Below are 22,074 nucleotides of genomic sequence, written 5' to 3'. Positions count from 1 at the left end.
CTTTGTAAGGAGTGCAGGGCTTGGCACTTTGAGACCTGCTCTGCCATGTTTATGATGCCCTCTCCTTACACTGTCTTCTCACTTTCGCTCTTGCCCACCCTGGCATTCAGATGAGTGTTTTTAGTTGTGCAGTTCAGGTTCTGTGCTGTCTGTGTTCAAGGCCTGAAGTTTGTTTCTTTTAGCACCATAGTCTTCAGAAGTTGCTCTTTTTAGTCACACCTGGGGCGGCCCGTCCTCACCCTTCCGCCCGTCCTCACCCTTCCAGTTCTTTTATTTGCATTCCCTCTAGGCCATTCCTTTTCTGTAGTTTGTTGTCATCAGTGTGTGAAATCTCTGTGGCTTTAGAATTCAAAAACGTTCTTCTCTACTTCACAAAACAGCCAAATCCCCGGCACTTCTGACCCCGGGTCTACGCTTGTTCCCTGGACTCCATTTGAACTCTGTGTCTCTATTTGTGTGACTTTTACAATTAAGAAATGTGTGAGACATCGCCAAACAACATGAAGCTGCTTGTCTGAATATCTGGATGGGGAATATCCCAATTAAACTCAACTATACCGAGGATTCATACTTTGATACTCCTTACATTTGAAGTCATGTGTAGCCAGGCAGAAGTATCACGTTGTGAGATTTCATTGCTTTTTTGGCCAAGAAAAGATTAAAAGGAAGCATTTTGGCTCCTGGGGTGGGTAATGTGACTCTGCTTTAGAACACTGTCCTTTAGAGGGCACAGATGTGTTATGTCCGTGTGACTGGTCACATACATCCATTGGCATCTTAACTGTCTGTGAGATAAATAGCTCTCATTTTTAGAGGTGCATCTACATTACTAAACAACAATGCTTCCGTGAGGCCATGGCAGGGTTGTGCTTTTCAAACCTCTTGAATCACATGCAGCTAAAAGTGGGAACAACATTTCTGTTTCGTAAACACACAGATTGTAGTACAAAAAAAGAAATAGGCGTTATCGAAAAGGGACATGTTTGGCTGAATTTATTATTGCAAAACAACATTGACATTGTTGGAAGAAGTGTTAGTAGTTTAGCTAATAAAATGGATAAACAAATTTAAGTCTTGGAAATTTTAACCACTTCAGAAGGATTAACCACTTCAAATAATTATTTTTAAAATTTAGGAAAAAATCAAGGAATATGTAGACATCAAACAAGAAATCAATTAATTTTAAAGTTTATCTTCAACTATTTAGTTTGGATGCTGTTTAACTGTTTTATTTGGAAAAGATGGATTTAATTGTCCTTCCATGGTGTTGCTTAGGTTTTTCTTGGATGAAAGGGTAAGTTTCAGTAAGTTAAAAAAAAACAATTTTACTGTATTTTGATAAAATAATTTATGTGTTAGCATGTAAAATTTTATACATTCTGTAATATTTAAATCAGATTTCAGATTTATCTTTTTTATTCATAAACCATTCAAAATTCTAGCCTTTTATTTAAATAATATTTTTATTAATTATATGAGAATTTTTATACAATGTGTTTTGATTATCTTCACCTCTCAATTCCTCCTACCTTCTCTCGTCTTACAACCCTACCTACCAACTTAAAGTTCTTCTTCCTTGTTTTTTTCCCACTGTGTGTTATCCTAATGCTCTTGGGATTGGGATTTGCCCTACCAGGGATCACATCATTAAAGAAAGCATCTCCTTTCAGCAGCTATCAAATGACACTAGCTCCTCAGCTAGTTGTGTAATTTCATGCTGCCCTCTGCACCTCCATTCTGGTATTTTGTCTGGCTGTGGCTCGAGCAGGTCTATAAACTTTGTCACAATCACTGAGAGTTCATATGTACAGTTGCCCTGTTGTGTCTGGGCAAATACCACACACTGGAAGTTTTGCGCAACTTCTGACTGTTGGCTCCTAATCAGTCTTTTCTTCCTTCCTTCCTAACGATCTGTGCGCATCGTGGGGATGAGCACCCTGCAGTCTCTAAATGTTGAACAGCTGTCATCCACTGTGAGAGGAAGTTTTCTCTGACGAAGGAGGCTGAGAAATTCAATGATCTATAAGTCTATACGAACTATAGGATCTATGCAATAACTTACAGTAATAACTCAGTTGGGTCATTAAAAATTTTTAATAAAGTTTACAATTATTATCTTGATGTAAAGATAAATACAAATAAGTAATTTTAAATAGTAAAAGGAAAACATAACAAATTATGATTTTTTTCAACTCATCACACATTCAAGTTGAATATATATTTCATGTATTATGTGTTAATATTCATGGATTTAATGTATTCGGTCTTAATTGCTTATTTTCTTATTCTTTGTAACACTGACAATAAATTCTAATGAGAATACATCAGCTAGCTTCATGACTGTTTCTCCTTTTTTCCCTAGGGATGGTTTCTTCATTTTTAATAGTAAACCTGTCAGCTTTGCTCATCTCTTTTGTATTTGGAGAAGCAGAAATAAGATTTGCCGGACAAACAGAATTTTTCGTTAATGAAACAACTACCACAGTTATTCGTCTTGTCATTGAGAAGACAGGAGAGCCAGCAAACGTTACTGCCATTGTGTCTGTAAGAAATGACTACAGTTTTGTTTTTAATGAAATGCATATGACACTTTTTAGTCTCAACAGAAACACTTTTTAACTGTTTGAGTTTCTGAGCCTGAGTTTCATTATGTTGTATCTAAGTCTATTTATCAGTACAAAGAATGCTTGAGTGTGGCCAGGTGTATTTTAAAGACAAAGTCTAGCTATCTTAAATTATTTATAAGATTATTTTAAAACAAGATCACAGGATCTTTCTTTACACATTTATTGTAAGGTGACTTAGACAAAAACATAGGGCAATATTTAAAAGATATAAATGACAGGAAAAAACCCTAAGTTCAGTTAGAGAATCATTGTTGGAGAAAAGAATATTAACTTCACTAAAAATTAAGTAAAGTATATAAATTCTTGACTATATAAAAAGTTTAAAATTAGGGTGGAATGTTTAGTGTTACATGTTTGTGTATAGTTTTACACAACAGAAAGCCATGTCATATGCCCAATAAAGATATTGCTGTATTAGCAGCCCGATGTACTTAAAAGTTAAAAATAATGTGTTTGTTGCATGTTTGCCCTTGCACACACATGGACATATGTGCGTACACACACACTCATGTGTGTGCAGGCCAGGTCAGTGTCAAGGGTCTTCCTCTGTATCACTGTCCACCTTATGTTAAAGGAGGGGGTCTCTTACTGACCCTGTCACTCACTCACTGGCAAGAGTGGCTGGCTGCTAATCACCAAGGATCTTGGGTATCCACTCCTCCCACAGCATTAGTTAGAAGTTTACAGATGTGTAGACTTCCACCTCTGGCCTTTTACCTTGATACTGAACTAAAATCGACTTCTAAAAGGAACCCAGTGTTAAAGTTTTGTACATTTTAGTGTGTGCACAATTTGACATATTTATATACAACTTTGACTTTGTTTCTAGCTCTCATGTACATTGTATTTGACAGTCTTTTGACACAACTTACCCCATCTTCTCAGGTTGCTGTATTTTGTTGTTCTTGTTAGATCACATTATTCTAAACATTTTTTTCCATTGTTTTTCATTGACATTGCTTCTGGGTTTTGCTGTCTATAGTGAATGTCATTCTGAAGAACTGATTATATACATGGCTACCTGTATTTTGGGTTAATTTTCACAGAGTAGATTAGTGTATTTTTATGTATGCCTGTTTAGTGGCTCTTGATAATACTTTCTGAGCAATTGCCGCTTTCCATAACAAGTTATAACTACAGTTTCCAACATCCCTGCCAACATTTTCTAACTTAGTTTTATTTTTCAACTATTTAAAACTTAAAAAAAAATTAGAAGTAGACAATCACTAAACTTTTGCAAAATAAGTTCTTATTTTTATTTTGCTAAAATTTTTCCTTAGGTGGTTAAATTAATTTTGAGCTCTGGTGAGAGAAACGTCATTTGAAGTCTTCCTTTATAATCCTGCAGTTACCACTCTGCTGCAGTTCTTCCTAGCAAGGTTGAATCCACAGATTAAGATCCCAGGAAAGCTTATAATGATCAATACTGTGGGATGCTAAAAATTGGGTCTCTCATTTTAGTTGCTGTGGATAACCTAAGTACAATTTTAGGTTGAAAGCGTAAATATAGAATTTTTTCAGCCCCCTGGGAAAACCTTAGCATGTACCAGCAGCTTCTCCTCTATGCTTCACATGAATTCCAGCTGTAATCTGTCCTCCTAGGCTGTAGTCTGTGCCGAATCAAGTAAGGGACAGAGGAAAAGGTAACATTAATTTTTCTATGAAATTATTAGTTTTTTGTGTGCAATTAACTTTGATTCATCATATTAAGAAATATTTCATATGTAACGACTTATATCTGTGATTTTCTCATTAAAAATATTACACTTATTTGTTTCTGTGTGTCTGTGGACACAAAGGTAGAGATGTGAGGACAAGTGGCTCCTTCTACCGTGTGCGTCTGGATTGGACCTCAGGTCATCCAGCTTGGCTGCAAGTACATGAGCCATCTTGCTGGTTATGTGATATTTCTTCTGAAAATGAGTCTCAACAGCTGCTAAACATTTGTTTTTTAATGTTGTGTTGTAGATGAGAGTGCCTCTTGATCTAGGCCCGTTCTCTTGAATGTTCTAATGAGTATCAGTTTTCCTTATTCTGCCTTTCGTTAAGTGAGGATGTTTCTGTTTCGCCCGTGGCAGCTGAATGGAGAAGACACAGGCGACTTTTTTGATACATATGCGGCAGCATTCATTCCTGCTGGAGGAATGAACAGGACTGTGTACATAGCAGTATGTGATGATGATCTTCCAGAACCTGATGAAACGTTCACCTTTCATTTGACATTACAGGTAAGGTATGCACCCCCCTTTGAACTTACACAACATCTTTGAACACTTGAAAATCTATTTAATGCACCTTCATAAAGAAATGAGAGAGATCCCATACTAGAAATTTAGCAGCATGCCTGAAAGCTCTGGAACAGAAAGAAGCAAACATACATAAGAGGAGTAGACAGCAGGAAATAATCAAACTCAGGGCTGAAATCAACAAATTGGAAATAAAGAAAACAATACAAAGAATCAATGAAACCAAAGGCTGTTTTTTATTTTTTGTTTTTGTTTTGTTTTTGAGAAAATCAACAAGATAGAGAAACCCTTGGCCAAACTAGCTAAAAGGCAGAGTGAGAATATGCAAATTAACAAAACTAGAAATGAAAATAAGTACATAACAACAGTGAGGAAATCCAAAAAAAACACTAGGTCTTACATCAGAAACCTGTATTCTACAAAACTGGAAAATCTAAAGGATTTTCTTGATAGATTTCACCTACCAAAGCTAAGTCAAGAGCTTTAAACAGTCCATTAACCCCTAAGGAAATAGAAGCAGTCATCAAAAGTCTCCCAACTAAAGAAAACCCAGGTCCAGATGGTTTTAGTGCAGAATTCTACCAGACATTCAAAGAAGAGCTAATACCAATACTCGTCAAACTATTCCACAAAATAGAAACTGAGGGAACATTGACAAACTCTTTCTATGAAGCCACAGTCATTTTGATGCCTAAACTGCACAAAGACCCAACAAAGAAAGAGAATTTTAAACCAATTTCACTCATGAACATTCATGCAAAAATACTTAATAAAATACTCACAAACTGAATCTAAGAACACATCAAATATATCATCCACCATGATCAAGTTGGCTTTATCCCAGGGATGCAGATATGGTTCAACATTCAAAAATCCATCAATGTAATCCACCATATAAACAAACTAAAAAAAAAAAAAAATCACATGATCATCTTATTAGATGCAGAAAAAGCCTTTGACAGAATCCAATACCCCTTCATGATGAAAGTCTTGGAGAGATCAGGGAAACAAGGCTCATACCTAAACATAATAAAAACTATATACAGCAAACAGATAGCCAACATCAAATTAAATGGAGAGAAACTCAAACCAATTCCACTAAAATCAGGGACAAGACAAGGCTGCCCACTCTCTCCATACTTCTTCAATATAGTACTTGAAGTTCTAGCTAGAGCAATAAGACAACTAAAGGAGATCAAAGGGATACAAATTAGGAAGGAAGAGGTCAAAGTGTCACTATTTGCAAATGATATGATAGTGTATGTAAGCAACCCCAGAAATTTCACCGAGAACTCTTACAGCTGATAAACAGCTTTATCAAAGTTGCTGGATACAAGATTAATTAAAAAAACAAAACAAAACAGTAATCCTCCTGTACACAAATGACCAAACGGCTGAGAAAGAAATTAGAGAAACTACACCCTTCACAATAGCCACAAATAATATGATGTATCTTGGTGTAACTCTAACCAAGCAAGAGAAAGACTTGTATGACAAGAACTTCAAGTCTCTGAAGAAAGAAATTGAAGAAGCTATCAGAAGATGGAAAGATGCCCCAGATTGTGGATTGATAGGATTTACATAATAAAAATGGCCATCTAACCAAAGGCAATCCACAGATTCAATGCAATCCCCATCAAAATACCAACACAGTACTTTCCAGGCCTTCAAAGAACAATTCTAAACTTCATATGGAGAAACAAACAAAAAAAAATGCAGACTAGATAAAACAATCCTATACAATAAAAGAACTTCTGGAGGTATCTCCATCCCCGACTTCAAGCTATACTACAGAGCCATAGTAATAAAAACTGTATGGTACTGACATAGAAATAGACTGGTTGATCAATCAAATCAAATCAAAGATCCAGAAATGAACTCCCAAACCCATGGTCACTTGATTTTTGACAAAGGAGCCAAAACCATACAATGGAAAAAGACAGCATCTTCAACAAATGCTGTTGGTCTAATTGGATGTTTACGTGTAGAAAACTGCAATACATATTTATCTCCCTGCACAAAACTCAAATCTGAGTGGATCAAAGATCTCAAAATAACACCAAATACACTAAATCTTTTAGAATAGAAAGTGGGAAGAGCCTCAAATTCATTGGCAGAAGAGACAACTTCCTGAACAGAACACCAATAGCTCAGGCTCCAGGATCAACAATTAATAAATTGGACCCCTAGAAACTGAAACGCTTCTGTAAAGGAAAGGCCACTTTCCATAGAACAAAACTATAGATTGGGAAAAGATCTTCACCAATCCTACCTCTGACAAAGAGCTAATATCCGAAATATATAATGAACTCAAGAAATCAAACACCAATAAATAAAATAGCCCAATTGAAAAATGGGGCACAGAACTAAATAGAGAATTCTCAATAGAGGAATCTTGAATAGCTGAGAAGCACTTAAGAAATGCTCAACTTCCTTAGTCATCGTGGAAATGTAAATCAAAATTACTTTGAGATTCTCATCTGACACCCATCAGAGTGGCTAAGATCAAAAACAACAAGTGACAACACATGCTGGAAAGGTTGTGGAGAAAGGGGAGCCCTCCTCCAGTGCTGGTGGGACTGCAAACTTGTACAACCACTCTGGAAATCAATCTGGTGTTTTTTCAGAAAATTGGAAATAGCTTTACCTCAAGATCCAGGTGTAACTCTCCTGAGGCATATACCAAAAAGGTGCTCCACCATATGACAATGACGCTTGTTCAGCTCTGTACATAGCAGCTTTATTTGTGATAGCCAGAAACTGGAAACAACCCAGATGTCCCTCAACCAAAGAATTATTAACTGTGGCACATTTACACAATGGAATACTACTCAGCTATTAAAAACAAATAATGAACTTTTCAGGCAAATGGATGGAACTAGAAAAGATCATCCTGAGTGAGGTAATCCAGACCCAGCAAGACAAACATGGTATGTACTCACTTTTAAGTGGATTATGCCATGTCATACAGGATAAGTATACTATTAGACACAGACCCAAAGAAGATAAATAGCACAGAGGATCCAAGGGAGGATGCATACATTCCTCTCAGAAGGGGAGACAGAATAGACAGACATAGTGGCTGAAGACAGGGAACAAGGTAGGAGATGGGGAGCAAAGAGATAAGAGGGTAGAGGTCAGACCTGGGGAGAGCGAGGGCAAGAGAACAGAAGGCCTGTAGAAAAAAAGAGAAACTGAGGGTGGGGTTAACTCTGTGACAGGCCAGAAACCTAAGTCAGGGTAGTCTCCTGGGAGTATTTGAGGGGGACCTCAGGCATAGGGTCCTAGTAGTAGAGGCTATAGAGACTGAAGAATATGCCCACTAAGTAAACAAGTCTCCAAGCAGTAGGAGGGGAACACCAACTCACTCACAAAAACTTCCATCCCAAATTTACCCTGTCTACAAGATGTGCAGGGATAAAGATAGAGCAGATAGAGTAGAGATACCATTGCCTGGCCCAACCAAAGACCCCACCCTATTGGAGAGTGCTAACCCCTGACACTATGAACAATCCTCTGCTAAGCTTGCAGACAGGAGCTCTTCAGAGTTGTCCTCCGGGAGGCCCTATCCAGCAGGGCCTCAAAACAGAAGCGGAAGTTGCGATGTGGATGCACACACTGGGACACGGCTCCCTTCTGTGCCTTGGGCTCTGCCCTGGGTCCATTCGTAGTTTTCTGTATAATAGTAGTTCTCAACCTTCCTCATGTTGTGGAGATCCCCAACCATAAAACTGTTTTTTGTTGCTACTTCATAACTGTATTTTGCTACTGTCCTGAATTGTAATGTAAACATTTGGGGGGAAAGAGGCTTTTCAAAGTGGGTGGTGGCCCACAATTTGAGAGACGCTGCTGTATATGTTTCCATTTGCCATAAGGGAAGCTTCTTTGATGAGAGGTGAAAGCTACATTTGTCTCTGAGTATAAATAAAATTTAGACTGTAGTAAGGGAGAATGCTTGTTTGGCAAAGTGGCAGTAGTAGATTCTCTTCTAAGTTCTGTAAATTCACTAACCCCAGATAGTTTGCTAGGTGCCAAGAATGGTAGTAGGCAATAATTTTAAAAGAGCATTAATAAATTAGTTTAAATGGTAAAATAACAAGATGAAATAAATGAACAGACAAGAAATCTTTACATACCAGGTAGACTGATTGTGAAAAATAAAACAAAAATGTCCAGAACTTGGTTGATTCATCACAAGGACCATGCATGAAGAGGACCTAGAGCCCCCTGCTCAGATTTAGCCCATGGCAGCTCAGTATCCAAGTGGGTTCCCTAGTGAGGGGAACAGGGACTGTCTCTGACATGAACTCAGTGGCTAGCTCTTTGATCACCTCCCCCCCTGGCAAGGTGGCCTAACTAGGCTACAGAGAAAGAGGATCCATACAGTCTTGATGAGACCTGATGAGCTAGGATCAGAAAGTAGGGGAGGAGGACCTCTGATATCGGTGGTCTAGGGAAGGGACATAGAGGGTGAAGAGGGAGGGAGGGTAAAGAAAGAGAGAAGGTGGGACTGGGAGGAAATGAGGGAGGGGGCTACAGTAGGGATACAAAGATAATAAATTGTAATAAATATTAATAAAGAAAAAATTTAAAAATTAAACAAACAAAAAAAAAACAGAAGCTGAGACTCACAGACAAACACTGGGTGATGCATAGTGAGTCTTGTGGAAAAGTGGGAGGGAAGAGAAAAGGACCTTGAGGTAACAGGAGCTCCAGAAGACGACCTAAAGAGCCTGCTAACCAGGGCCCAGAGGAGCTTGCTGAGACTGAAGCATCAACCAAGAACTGTACCTAGGACCCTTACAAAGATGTAGCAGATCTTAGATGGGCAGGTTAGGCCTCACGTAGGTCCTCTAGTAAGGGAAGTGGGGATCACTTTTCCCTGGAAGGACTGCTTTGCTATATCACAGGGGAAGAGGACAGGCTCAGTGCTGATGTAACATGATGAACTGCTCTGGATGGGAAATGAGGAAGAAGAAGGAGAAGGGAGGGAGGGTGTGACTGGGAGGAGAGGAGGGGTAGGGCTACAACAAGGATGTAAAGTGAATAAAAACAATCAAAAGTAAAATAAAAAATGGAAAAAAGGAAATCTATTTAACTAGTGATAAGCCGAGGGGTATGTGTAGCAGTGTGGCTTTCACAGATCTCGCTGATAGAAGCACAGCAGCATAGTGAGGGTTTGTTTATAGGAGCTTCTTGCCAATGGATACAACACTGAAGAAAATCTCTACCTCCCCAGGAGACTTTTAACCACCAATAGATTCTTAGCGAGTGATTTATTTATACTCTTAATTGAAGGCAGAAACTGTGTTGGAAGAATATTTTTCTTCTAATATTTAATGCATTAATTTGTTTGTTTTCACTTTAGAAACCCTCAGCAAATGTGAAACTTGGATGGCCGAGAACTGCTACTGTGACAATATTATCAAACGACAATGCATTTGGAATTATTTCATTTAGTTCGGTATGGTTACAGTGTGAAGATTGTGATGGTTGCAAGATACAACTGCATTCAATTTTGTTTGTTTGTTTTAACATAGTTTTTCTAATGTTGGCTGTGATTTTTTAAGTGAGCCTGAAGCTGACTCTGTAGCAACTCTGCATTCTGTGTATTTACACTGTTGCACACTGAGACCTTTTTTGCTCAATGTCCACACCTGCTGACACTTTCTAACCATTGACTCATTTGTCACCTGTTGCCTGGCCTCTCACTGGAATGCGCTCTTGCTCCCTTCCCCCATTTAAAAAATTTTAAATGCCACTTAAAGAAGTCTTATCTATTTTCCAGACTCTTCTGAATGACTGTGAGGTGGGAAAACACATTGAAAGAAAACCTACAGTAAACTTCAGTTTAATCTGCAGATGTGATAGCACGTCCCACGCAGCTCTCAGACATTCTTATTAATTCATATTTCATGAAAGTAAAACTCAGTTTCATCTCCTGAAATTCTGTTCACTTTCTTTCCTTAAGTTTTTGTTCTTCTAGCCTATCCAATTTTCAGAGAGCTTCATTTGTAAAAACAAACACACAAGACAAGTCTTTCCTGGAGAGAAAATATTTTCAGCTCCTAAGCTAAATTAAAGGTTGTCTTCAACACAGCTGGCTTTCGATACCAAGTAGGAGGCTAAAATAATCCTCCTGATAGTCTTTTTGAATTCTGTTGCTAAGCAACATTTAAAAATCCGATACCATCAGTCTTCAGCTTTTTATTCATTTTCTGTATTTGAACACTTCTGCACTTGTGTGTGTTATATGTCACCACTCTGTGAAGTTGTCTTTGAAACAAGGCAAGCTGTAGATCAATGTACTCTTTATGCTTGAGTTACTTTTATTAAAAACCATGTTTTCCTAACCTAAATTTAGTAGATATTTGGTAATCTGACATTATTGTCACCTTAAACACTACCTACATTAATTAGGAATTCTCAAGGGAAGAGACTATTACGCCACAAGTTCTGACTTTCTTCCCACCTTCATACCTACTTCTGGTTTACCGCTGAACCTCACAATGATTTGTTTAAAAGTTAGCTCTCTTTTTTTTTTTCCTCCTTTCTTCTTTCTTTCTTCTCTCTTTCCTCTGACAATATGCGTCCTATGTTGTGGGGACGGGGTTGGTTGAAGTGCCACTAGGCCCTTCCTGGCACACTGCATGTGAGCTCCATGTCAGAAGAGGTACTCAATACCTTGCCTCCATCTTTAGCGTGTTAAAAATTATATTGAGGACGAACATGACGTTGGAACAGGTGTAACAGCCGACAGTTACTCAGCATGTGTCGGGAAGTAGTGAAAACTGGAAGGAACTGATCTCAGGGAATCTAATGGCAGACCTTTGCCGTAGGTATCTTAGTCCCACAAATGGATCGCTGTGACCCGCTACCCTCAGAGATGCCCACTGCTGCAGCAGTACATGTGTGCACTCATTGCTTCCTTTTTCCTCCTCATCTACCCATGTTTCAGACAACACGGTAGCATGTTTCAGCATTTGAAGTTCTCCCTGTTTTGCCTCTGATAGTGACTTTCTCTGCAAGTCACTAATTAACTGTCTCTCAGCGACATTCTGACTGATGACGAGGCAGGAAGGCAGGAGAACAAGTGGTCTTAGTGAGGTGCCATCTTGGTGTGGGGCTTATTTTTGTGACCTCCTGAGCTCTGGGAGCATCATAACTTATTGTCTCTTAGCCTTCAGGATTCCTCAGAACAGTTGCTAAAAGGACCAGGACAACCTGCTTTGTTTTTGCTTTACAGAGCTATTCTAAATTGATCATTTTTTTATCGCCTACAGTTTGTTGATGCTATAAATACACACTGCGTGAGTACAATAGGAATTGATGTGCTATGGAATTTAGCATTCCTAGGGCAGTCGTTTTACCACCTCCTATCTCTCTCTGATTGATCAGTGCCTGATTGCCTTTTCTCTTCCCAATAGACTTCATCAATCTCAGTGACTGAGCCAAGGAGCAGAAATGAATCCATACCTCTTACTCTAATCAGGGAGAAAGGCACCTACGGAATGGTCACCGTGACTTTTGTTGTAAGTTTACTTTGAAATAATTGTAGATACTAACATGTTACAAAGTGGATATTAGACATATAATATAGAGTAAACTTATTAAAATTAATAGTTCTAAAGAAGCTAAAAAACAAAGAGGACCCTAGGGAAGATGCTCAATCCTCATTCAGAAGGGCAAACGGAATAGACATCAGATATGGGAGAAGGTAGGGAACAGGACAGGAGTCTTCCACAGGGAGCCTCTGAAAGACTCTACCCAGAAGGGTATCAAAGCAGATGCTGAGACTCATAACTTTGGGCAGAGTGCAGGGAATCTTATGGAATAACGGGGAGATAGAAAGACCTGGAGGAGACAGGAGTGCCACAAGGAGACCAGCAGAGCCAAAAAACCTGGGCCTGGGGTGGGGAGGAGGTCTCCAGAGACCAATACTCCAACCAAGGACCATGCATGGAGAGGACCTAGACCCCATGCTCAGATGTAACCCATAAGCGGCCCAGTTTCCAAATAGGGTCCCTAGTAAGGGGAACAGGGGCTGTCTCTTACATGAACTCAGTGGCTGGCTCTTTGATCACCAATCCCTGTGGGGGGAGGGGTGCAGCCTTGCCAGGTCACAGAGGAAGATGATACAGCCAGTTCTGATGAGACCTGATAGGCTAGGGTGAGATAGAAGGGGAGGAGATCCTCCTTTATCAGTGGACTAGGGGAGGGGCATGGGGGAGAAGTGGGAGGAGGGTGGGACTTGGAGGAGACTAGGAAGTCTTCTCACTTTGGGATACAAAGTGAATAAATTGTAATAATAAATAAATAAAAATAAATAAAGAGTCTATATAGAAGTCTTCAATTTAAAAAATAAAAATCTTCTGTGCGATATATATTGCAGTTACTTAAAATTAATTACAGGCAAGTTGTTTTGATTTTTATAAACTTCATGGTTAATAGAAGTTTATAAAATACATGTAGTTTCCATGTATTAGGTTTACATGAAACCTAATGAATCATTGTAGATAAGGGATAATAATAAACAGCAAATTAGATTAGTAGCGCTAAGGCTATAAAATTCATGAGATCTTCACGGAGCCATTTTCAAGCACATACATTTAGATCACTCTACCGTTTACTTAGCACGCATCGTCACCCACTTTCTCGAGACATTTGATAGGTGGTATAAGCAGCAGTTACGTCTGTCGTGGAGGCACGGATAGTGGACGTGCAGTGTGAGTGGCACACTCGGTAGGGAGACATATTTTATTGCTTCCCACAGTGACATTTTGTGAGGTTCACACTGAAATTTTCAACTTACTTGTATGTCCTGTAAGGTTTTAAAGATGACCAAATATGCTATTTTCAAGTTCTAGAGTATTCGAAAGTTTTGATACATTCCTATTTTAATTATTAATTCTAACATAGGTAGATTAGATACTTGAATTAATACAACACATTTTACCACGGCATAGAGGATATTTATTCATACTTGGGGTGTCTATATCAGACAGTGTCTCTTTGTATGAGAGCATAAGACAGGGAGCTGGGAGCTGGCTCTGTGTGCGAGGCACTTGCCATGCAAGCTGGTGGGTCTGCACTTGCGTTTAACCCATGAAAGGCCACGTGTGCAATCCCAGCTCCTACAGCAAGATGGGAAGTGTGGACCGGAGCAGCTCTGGAAGCAAACAGACAGACTGTGTCTGAAACAAGGTGGAGGGTGAGGACTGGCATCAGGCACGCATATATATGTGCTCACATGCCGGTCACAAACACAAAGATTAAAAAAAAAAAAAAAACATAAGATAATAGATGCAAAAAATTCTTGGTAATCAACTAAATATGCAGGACTTCCGTAACTTCTACACAGGAAACCTTCAGGTGCTCTTCCTACACTTATCAGTATGTGTTTAGATGTCAACTTTTGAAAATACTTCTAATAATAGATGTGGAAGAAATGAGAAAATAATGAACTACAGAAAGGGGAAGCTAGCCAAATTACAGTATTCTCAACTGATCTGTGAATGCCTAATATCATTTTTACTGGAAATGTGTTGTTTATTTTTGTGAATATATTTTATTTTACAGTTTCCAACTTTCAATTTTTTGACCTCGAGATACAATGACACCATTTTCCCCCTTCCTAGCCATCCCTCCAACCTTTCCTATATACCCCCTTGCTCTCTTTAAAATTCGGGGCCTCTATTTCTTTAATTGCTGCAACAGATACATGTCTTTTTGTTTAACCAAAACATTTTGAATTGCAATATACTCTGTGGAACATTTTGAATTGTAATGTACTCTGCCTTACACTGATAACTGCTGCATTCAAAGAACCATCTGCCCTTCCTTGAACCAAGCTTCTGTTATGATCGCCTTCATTTTCCTCTGTAAGATCCATTCCCACACTTCACAAGCACATTTATTTACTTATCATTTGTGGTTGTCTTACCAGCTGAAAGTCCCAATGGGAGGAGTTTGTTTTACAGCATGTATGTTTAGGACCTAGAGATAAGGCATGCTCTGCTCGCTGAACACTTTAGTGAATGAGGTCAGGCATGCTCACCTCCCGCCTGCAAAGTAGAAGCTCTCTCGCTCATTTTAAAGATAAGGAAGATGCTAGACAGAGTTGTGAAACAGCTCGCCCAAGGTCACACAGCCAGTGATGGAGTTGGAACTAGATTCCATTTCTTCAGGGGATTTCTTTGTCTTCGATAATCTCAAAAAAAAAAAAAAAAAAAGTGTTCCTATAGTTTTTATCTTTCTCAAGAACATGTGTTTCTACAGCTTTCCTCTCAGCTTTAATAACAGTTAAAACCTCCAAATCTTCAAAAACACAATATAATTATAGTCACGGTGTTAATGGTGTTGTAGACTTTGGCTTAATTAGAAGGGGGTGGCTCGTCTATGCTCATTTGTACTATGTAAAGTATCTTTAAACTTTAGAATTTTGCCAGCTGACATGACAGTAACATTTTCTTTGATTTTAGACATGTCGTTAACTGGTGGCACCATTTATTGCTTTGCAGGTATCAGGTGGCCCAAATCCCCCAGAAGAAGATTTGAGTCCGGTTAGAGGAAATATCACCTTTCCACCTGGCAGAGCAACCATAATTCAAAACTTGACAGTACTCGATGATGAGGTCGGGCAGTGTTATGCACATAGATGAGACGATATCTGTAGAGAACCCTTATTTAAATATTAAATTATGTTAATTGTTTGAAATTATTCAAGAGTGCAGAATTAATGTGTTGTGCCCGTCCCTACTTTAGCCATGAGTAGCAAGTTGTTATTTAAGGATGCAGCTTGCAAATATTTATCTAAATTATTTCATATTAAATTTTGCTTTCAAGCCCTGGAGGTGTGGGGAGTCAGTTTCATAACGTGCAAATCCCTGACTTCCATCTCCATTGTCTTCAACTAAATATAATGTAAAAATTGAAGACTTTTTAACATCTGCTTATTATTTTTGTATTAGTCATTTAACATTTGAACAGGGACATGGGTGCTTATCTCACAACTGTGTATTAGTATACGTTCAGAAAAATCCTACTGCAATTGATACTTTTGTTTAGATTAAAATATTTATTAGTATATGTATGTGCATGAACACATGAATCCAAGAACATAGGTTCTTGGACTCAATCCCACATTACCAGCGTATGTGGCGTCTTTAACTGATGGGCTATCTGGCTGGCTTCCTTGTTTAGATATTTTTAGTTTTATAGTCATAGAGAAAATTTTGTAGTTACATAAAATGTAACTATACAGGTTCATATGTATGGCATAGATGAATTGCAGATCCAAATCTGAACAGTAATGTACAAAAGTGTCCCTCATAAGCCAGTAAGAAAACACTTGCAAAGAAATCCAGGCATTGCTAAAGAAGTGAAACCTCAAAAATAGAACAAAATGTGTACCTTCCCACACAAATCCTGTCACCAAAGTACAAACAACACTCAAAGAAGAGCGTTCATTAAAAATTCTAGGGAAAAAAAAAAGCCTAAAACATTTGGTAGCATTGATGACCTTGTTTTTCTAGATAGGAAATCAACAAAACCTTTATCCTCTGAGGTCCCAGGACCTCAGTTATGATCTGTGTAAGATAAATTAATTACTGATCTTGTAAACTGAAAAGTTTAATAGTGTCTTTTGGGATAAGTGTCTTTATTTTGTTATTTGCTAAGGTGTGGGGAAATGATGTGGGTTTTCACTTTTATTAATAAGGTAGAATTTACAGTGAATGCAAAGCTTGAGCAGCACAGCACAGTGAAGATTAATCCCTGGATTTTTGTAAGCTATAAAAAAACTATCCTTTTGAGCAATGTTAGTATTCTGTGGAAAAGTTACTCTCCTGGGCCATTCTCCAGAGACGTGTAATGTTCTCTCAATATCATAGAATTGACGCAAGAATTAGAAGTAACATAGAAAGTTGCCAGAACCATTCACATGCTAAAAGTTAACAACTATTTTTTATTTAGTGTACTCTCCAGATTCTAGGATAATTTCTAGACTTTGAGTGATCTTTATGACCCTACCAATGATCTCACATTTGCTCTATGCGTTCTTTATAGTTTTTTCAACCCTGATTCAAAGAAACAAATATACATCAAAAATTTTTCACAAATTACTTCATCAAGTTATTTTTTATTTTCTATCCTCACTGAAAATAAATTAACATTTGGAAGATATTTTAGTATGTGTACTCTAAATTACTTCTTATCATTTTTTTCTTGTGTTAAGCTTTTCTATTTCTATGAAACATAGTCATTTTTTTAATACTTGGGCTTGGTTGCAGATACTTTGGCTAATGATGTTTTGTTTATATGCTGTAATAGGTACCAGAAAATGATGAAATATTTTTGATTCACCTGAAAAGTGTAGAAGGAGGAGCCGAGATTAATGCCTCTAGGAGCTCGGTTGAAATCATTGTGAAGAAAAACGATAGTCCTGTGAAATTCACCCAGAGTGTTTACTTGCTTCCTGAAGATGAGCACGTCCTTGCTATCCCAGTGGTTCGTGGGAAGGATGATGGTGGCAGTCTGATCGGGTCTGACGTGTCCGAGGTTTCAGTCAGCTATGAAGTGCTGACTGAGGACTCCACAGCCCATGCTCAGCGAAACGTCGATTTCATCGACCTTCAGTCAAACACTACTCTTGTCTTTCCCCCTTTCGTCCATGAATCACACCTGAAATTTCAGATAATCGATGACACCATACCAGAGATAGCTGAATCGTTTCACATTATGTTACTAAAGAACACCCTGCAGGGAGATGCTGTGCTAACCAGCCCTTCTACTGTACGGGTCACCATCAAGCCAAATGACAAACCTTATGGAGTTCTTTCATTCAACAGTGTTTTGTTTGAAAGGCCAGTTATAATTGATGAAGACGCAGCATCCAGGTATAGTTTACTATAAACTTACAACCATAATTATTTTACTGCACCGTTACATGGCTTCATGTTTATGGTGTTGACACAGTGCTGAGCTGTTAGGATCTGTGCTGTTTCAGCTCTGACTGGCTTACTGATTTCTTTTTGAATGTGATTTAATTATTAAAATGAACTCATATGATAATAGATTCTTAGGCTCTTTCCATGTATGTATTTTTCATATTAAAAATAAGAGTTTTTGTGTTGGCCTCTGCTAATTTTAGAGTGCAGGATATGACCTTATATGTTCTAAACAACTCTAGATATGAAGAAATCACAGTGGTTAGAAACGGTGGCACTCATGGAGATGTTTCTGTGAATTGGGTGTTGATGCGGAACAGCAGTGACCCCTCCCCAGTGACTGAGGATATCAGCCCTAGTTCTGGGACTCTGCAGTTTGCACAAGGGCAGATGTTGACCTCAATTCCTCTTACCGTCATTGCTGATGACCTTCCAGAGGAGGCTGAAGAGTACCTACTTAAAATCCTGCCTCACACCATACAAGGAGGAGCTGAAGTGAGCGAGCCAGCACAGGTAGAGCTTTGTTGTGCTTTGCCCCTGCCAAAACTTCTGTCATAAAAAAGAGCCGAGGAATTTAAGTGTCCAGATGCACTTTACAGATGCTTAGTTCCATGTGGCCGGAAGAATGCTGGTTTTGGGAAAGTGGTGGTTACTTCTAACTACAGAACTTCTGAAAAACATAGCCAAACTTGGGGCAGAGTGCCAGAATCCTTATGGAAGAAGAGGGAGATAGAAAGACCTGGAGGGGACAGGAGCTCCACAAGGAGATCAACAGAGACAAAATATCTGGGCCCAAGAGGCCCTGCAGAGACTGATACTCCAACCAAGGACCATGCATGGAGAGGACCTAGACCCCCTGCTCAGAGGAAGCCCATAGACTAGTATGCTTCCAAGTGTGTTCCCTAGTAAGGCGTACAGGGACTGTCTCTGACATGAACTCAGCGGCCAGCTCTTTGATCATCTTCCCCTGGGGGGTGCAGCCTTGCCAGGCCACAGAGGAAGATGATGCAGCCAGCCTTGATGAGACCTGATAAGCTAGGGTCAGAGAGAAGGGGAGGAGGACCTCTCCTATCAGGGGACTAGGGAAAGGTCATAGGGGGAGAAGGGAAGGGTGGGTGAGACTGGGAGGAGATGAGGGAGGGGGCTGCAGCAGGGGTTTGTATCCCTTTGAAGTGAATACATTGTAGTAAATAAATAAATTAAAAAAACAATAACAAAACAACAAAACCCCAAACAAAGAAACAAACAAACAACAAAACCCCCCAAAACCTTGTGTGTGTGTTTTGGGTGTAGAACCTGAGTACTTGTCCACTTCCCCATGCTAAGCGAAACTTCTGCCACCACCTTCAAGCCCAGACAAACATTTTACCATTTAAAAAATGTCAAAACTTATATTTTCTCGATATGTTCAAAATGGATATTGAATTTTACCCCTTTTCATACACAAACTGATCATTTAAGACATGGTGTATAAGCAAATAATATAAAGCAGAATGGTCTGTATCTTCCCAGTTCAATAACTTTGCACTTTCCTGTTCTTTTTCATTTGTAGCTTCTGTTCTACATTCAAGATAGTGATAATGTTTATGGAGAAATAGCCTTTTTTCCTGTGGAAAACCAGAAGATCGAAAGCAGTCCGAGTGAACGATACTTATCTTTGAGTTTTACAAGGCTAGGGGGAACTAAAGGAGATGTGAAGATGACTTATTCTGCACTGTATATTCCTGCTGGACCTGTGGATCCCCTGCGAGCCAAAGATGGCATCTTAAATACATCCAGGAGATGCAGCCTCCTTTTCCCAGAACATCACAATCAAGTCACCACAAAATTACCAATAAGAAATGATGCATTCCTCCAGAACGAGGCACACTTCCTAGTGCAGGTATCTTGATGATTAAAACAATCTCAATTTTGGTTAAACTACAACTGTGCTTGTCCATGTAATACAGCTAGCAGTTATTTAGTGTTGTGCTTATAATTTAGAGTCTATGTGTTATTTGAAACTACTTAGTGTTGGCGTAGTGATATGCATCTGTAATCCGAGCACTCAGGAGAGGAAGGCAAGAGGACCATGATCTGGAGGTCAGCCTGGGCTACACACTGAAACTGTTGGAAACTGAGTGTCTGTTAAGAGACCTTCTCCTGTGGCATATAAGTCTGCATAAGGGAAGATTCTGCTGGAATAAATGTTTTAGCCAGGTGGTGTTAAAGATACACCTAATTTGATACACCTACTCTACCGTGTATGACACAGTAGAGTAGCTTAGCAGACTGGTGAACAAGGTGAGACAGATTCACCCGAGCTTTGACTTGGTTTGGAAAATCTGACTTGAGAATGGGATTTATAGAAAAAAATGTTTCTCACAGCATTTATTATAAGAGAGGTAATTTCAGAAACAAAAAGCAATCTGAAAAGGTTTTCTTTTAACTTGTACATGTAAAAATCTGTTTCTTCATTACCTGTGGCTCACATGCCCAGACCTCCCACTGTTAATAGCCCTGAATCAGACCCTTCCACTTTGTCACTCTTATTTTTATTTTATTTTTTCTTTCTTTTTTTTTTTTTCCAAGACAGGGTTTCTCTGTGTAGTCCTGGCTGTCCTAGACTCACTTTGTAGACCAGGTTGGCCTCGAACTCACAGAGATCCACCTGACTCTGCCTCTCGAGTGCTGGGATTACAGGCGTGTGCCACCACACCCAGCTGTCACTCTTATTTTTCAACTTCTATGTGCAGACACATTATATGTTGTATTAAAATTTAAAATGGCTGCAATAATTTCTGATGGATAGAATCTGTTTTCCATACATTACATATTGAGTGGATCTTAAATTAGAAAGCAATGAAGGTGGCTTGTCAAATTTTGATGATACATGGTTGAGCAAATGTCCTTGTTGTACACTTGATCATATTTTGGATATATGCCTAGGAGTGGTATAGCTGGATCTTGAGGTAGCACTATTCCTAATTGTACAAGTTTACATTTCCACGAGCAATGTTTGTAGCAGCTTTATTCGTAATAGCCAGAATCTGGAAACAATCTAGATGACCCTCAAAGGAGGAATGGATACAGAAATTGTGGTACATTACACAATAGAATACCACTCAGCTATTAGAAACAAGGAAATCATGAAATTTGCAGGCAAATGGTGGGACCTAGAAAAGATCATCCTGAGTAAGGTATCCCAGAAGCTGAAAGGAACACATGGTATATACTCACTTATAAGTGGATATTAGACATATAATATAGGATAAATATACTAAAATCTGTAAACCTAAAGAAGCTAAGCAAGAAGAAAGACCCTGGGTAAGATGATCAATCCTCACTCAGAAAAGCAAAAAGGGAGGACATTGGAAGAGTGTGGAAACAGAGAACAGGACAGGAGCCTACCACAGAGAGCTTCTGAAAGACTCTACCCTACAGTATGTCAAAGCAGATGCTGATACTCATAGCCAAATTTTGGGCAGAGTGCAGGGAATCTTATGGAAGAAAGGGGAGATAGGAAGACGTGGAGGGGACAGGAGCTGCACAAAGAGAGCAACAGAACCAAAAAAATCTGTGCAAAGGTGTCTTTTCTGAGTTTGATATTCCAGCCAAGGACCATACATGGATATAATCTGGAACCCCTGCACAGATGTAGCCCATGACAGCTCAGTGTCCAAGAGGGTTCCATCATAATGGGAACAGGGACTGTCTCTGACATCAGCTGAGTGGTTGGCTCTTTGATCACCTCCCCTTGAGGGGGAAACAGCTTTAACAGGCCACAGAGGAAGGCAATGCAGCCAGTCCTGATGAGACCAGATAGGTCTAGGGTTATAGGGAAGGGGAGGAGGACCTCCCCTGTCAGTGGACTTGGGGAGGGGCATGGGAGGAGATAAAGGAGGAAGGGTGAGTTTGGGAGGGGATGAGGGAGAGGGCTATAGCTAGAATACAAAGTGAACAAACTGTAATAAATAAAAAATAAATTAATTAAAAACTAATAATACATATAAATTTAATAATGAAATTAGATAATAGGAATTAGATAATGAGATTTTTCATAAAGTTAAAATCATGTCTCAGTCTGAGCATGGTGGTGCATGCCTTTAATCCAAGTACTTGAGAGGCAAAGCAGTCACATCTGAGTTTGAGGACAGCCTGATCTACATATCAAATTCCAGGCTGTCTGGAGCTACAGGATGAGATGTTGGCTCAAAAAAACAAAACTAATAATAATAATAATAATAATAATAATAATAATAATAATAATAATAA

The 22,074-nt window shown here is 38.9% G+C and overlaps 1 protein-coding gene across 1 annotated transcript in view; it reads left to right on the top strand.

The window, feature by feature from the left end:
* Window positions 1–4,705: 4,705 nt before the first annotated feature.
* Adgrv1 (adhesion G protein-coupled receptor V1) overlaps window positions 4,706–22,074 on the top strand; it is a 520,333-nt gene continuing 502,964 nt past the window's right edge. Inside the window, exons 1-7 of the mRNA XM_055604066.1 lie at window positions 4,706–4,855; window positions 10,242–10,337; window positions 12,301–12,405; window positions 15,394–15,507; window positions 17,204–17,769; window positions 18,057–18,333; window positions 19,373–19,702. Of these exons, the coding sequence (XP_055460041.1) occupies window positions 4,772–4,855; window positions 10,242–10,337; window positions 12,301–12,405; window positions 15,394–15,507; window positions 17,204–17,769; window positions 18,057–18,333; window positions 19,373–19,702 (1,572 nt within the window). The 5' untranslated portion in view covers window positions 4,706–4,771. The remainder of the gene's footprint in view (window positions 4,856–10,241; window positions 10,338–12,300; window positions 12,406–15,393; window positions 15,508–17,203; window positions 17,770–18,056; window positions 18,334–19,372; window positions 19,703–22,074) is intronic.

This window comes from Psammomys obesus, unplaced genomic scaffold, assembly GCF_907164565.1.
Source record: "Psammomys obesus unplaced genomic scaffold, mPsaObe1.curated_primary_1811, whole genome shotgun sequence".
In the NCBI taxonomy this organism is placed as follows: Eukaryota; Metazoa; Chordata; class Mammalia; order Rodentia; family Muridae; genus Psammomys; species Psammomys obesus.
The sequence above is the reverse complement of the archived record's forward strand: the minus strand, read 5'-3'. Positions and strand labels throughout refer to the sequence as shown.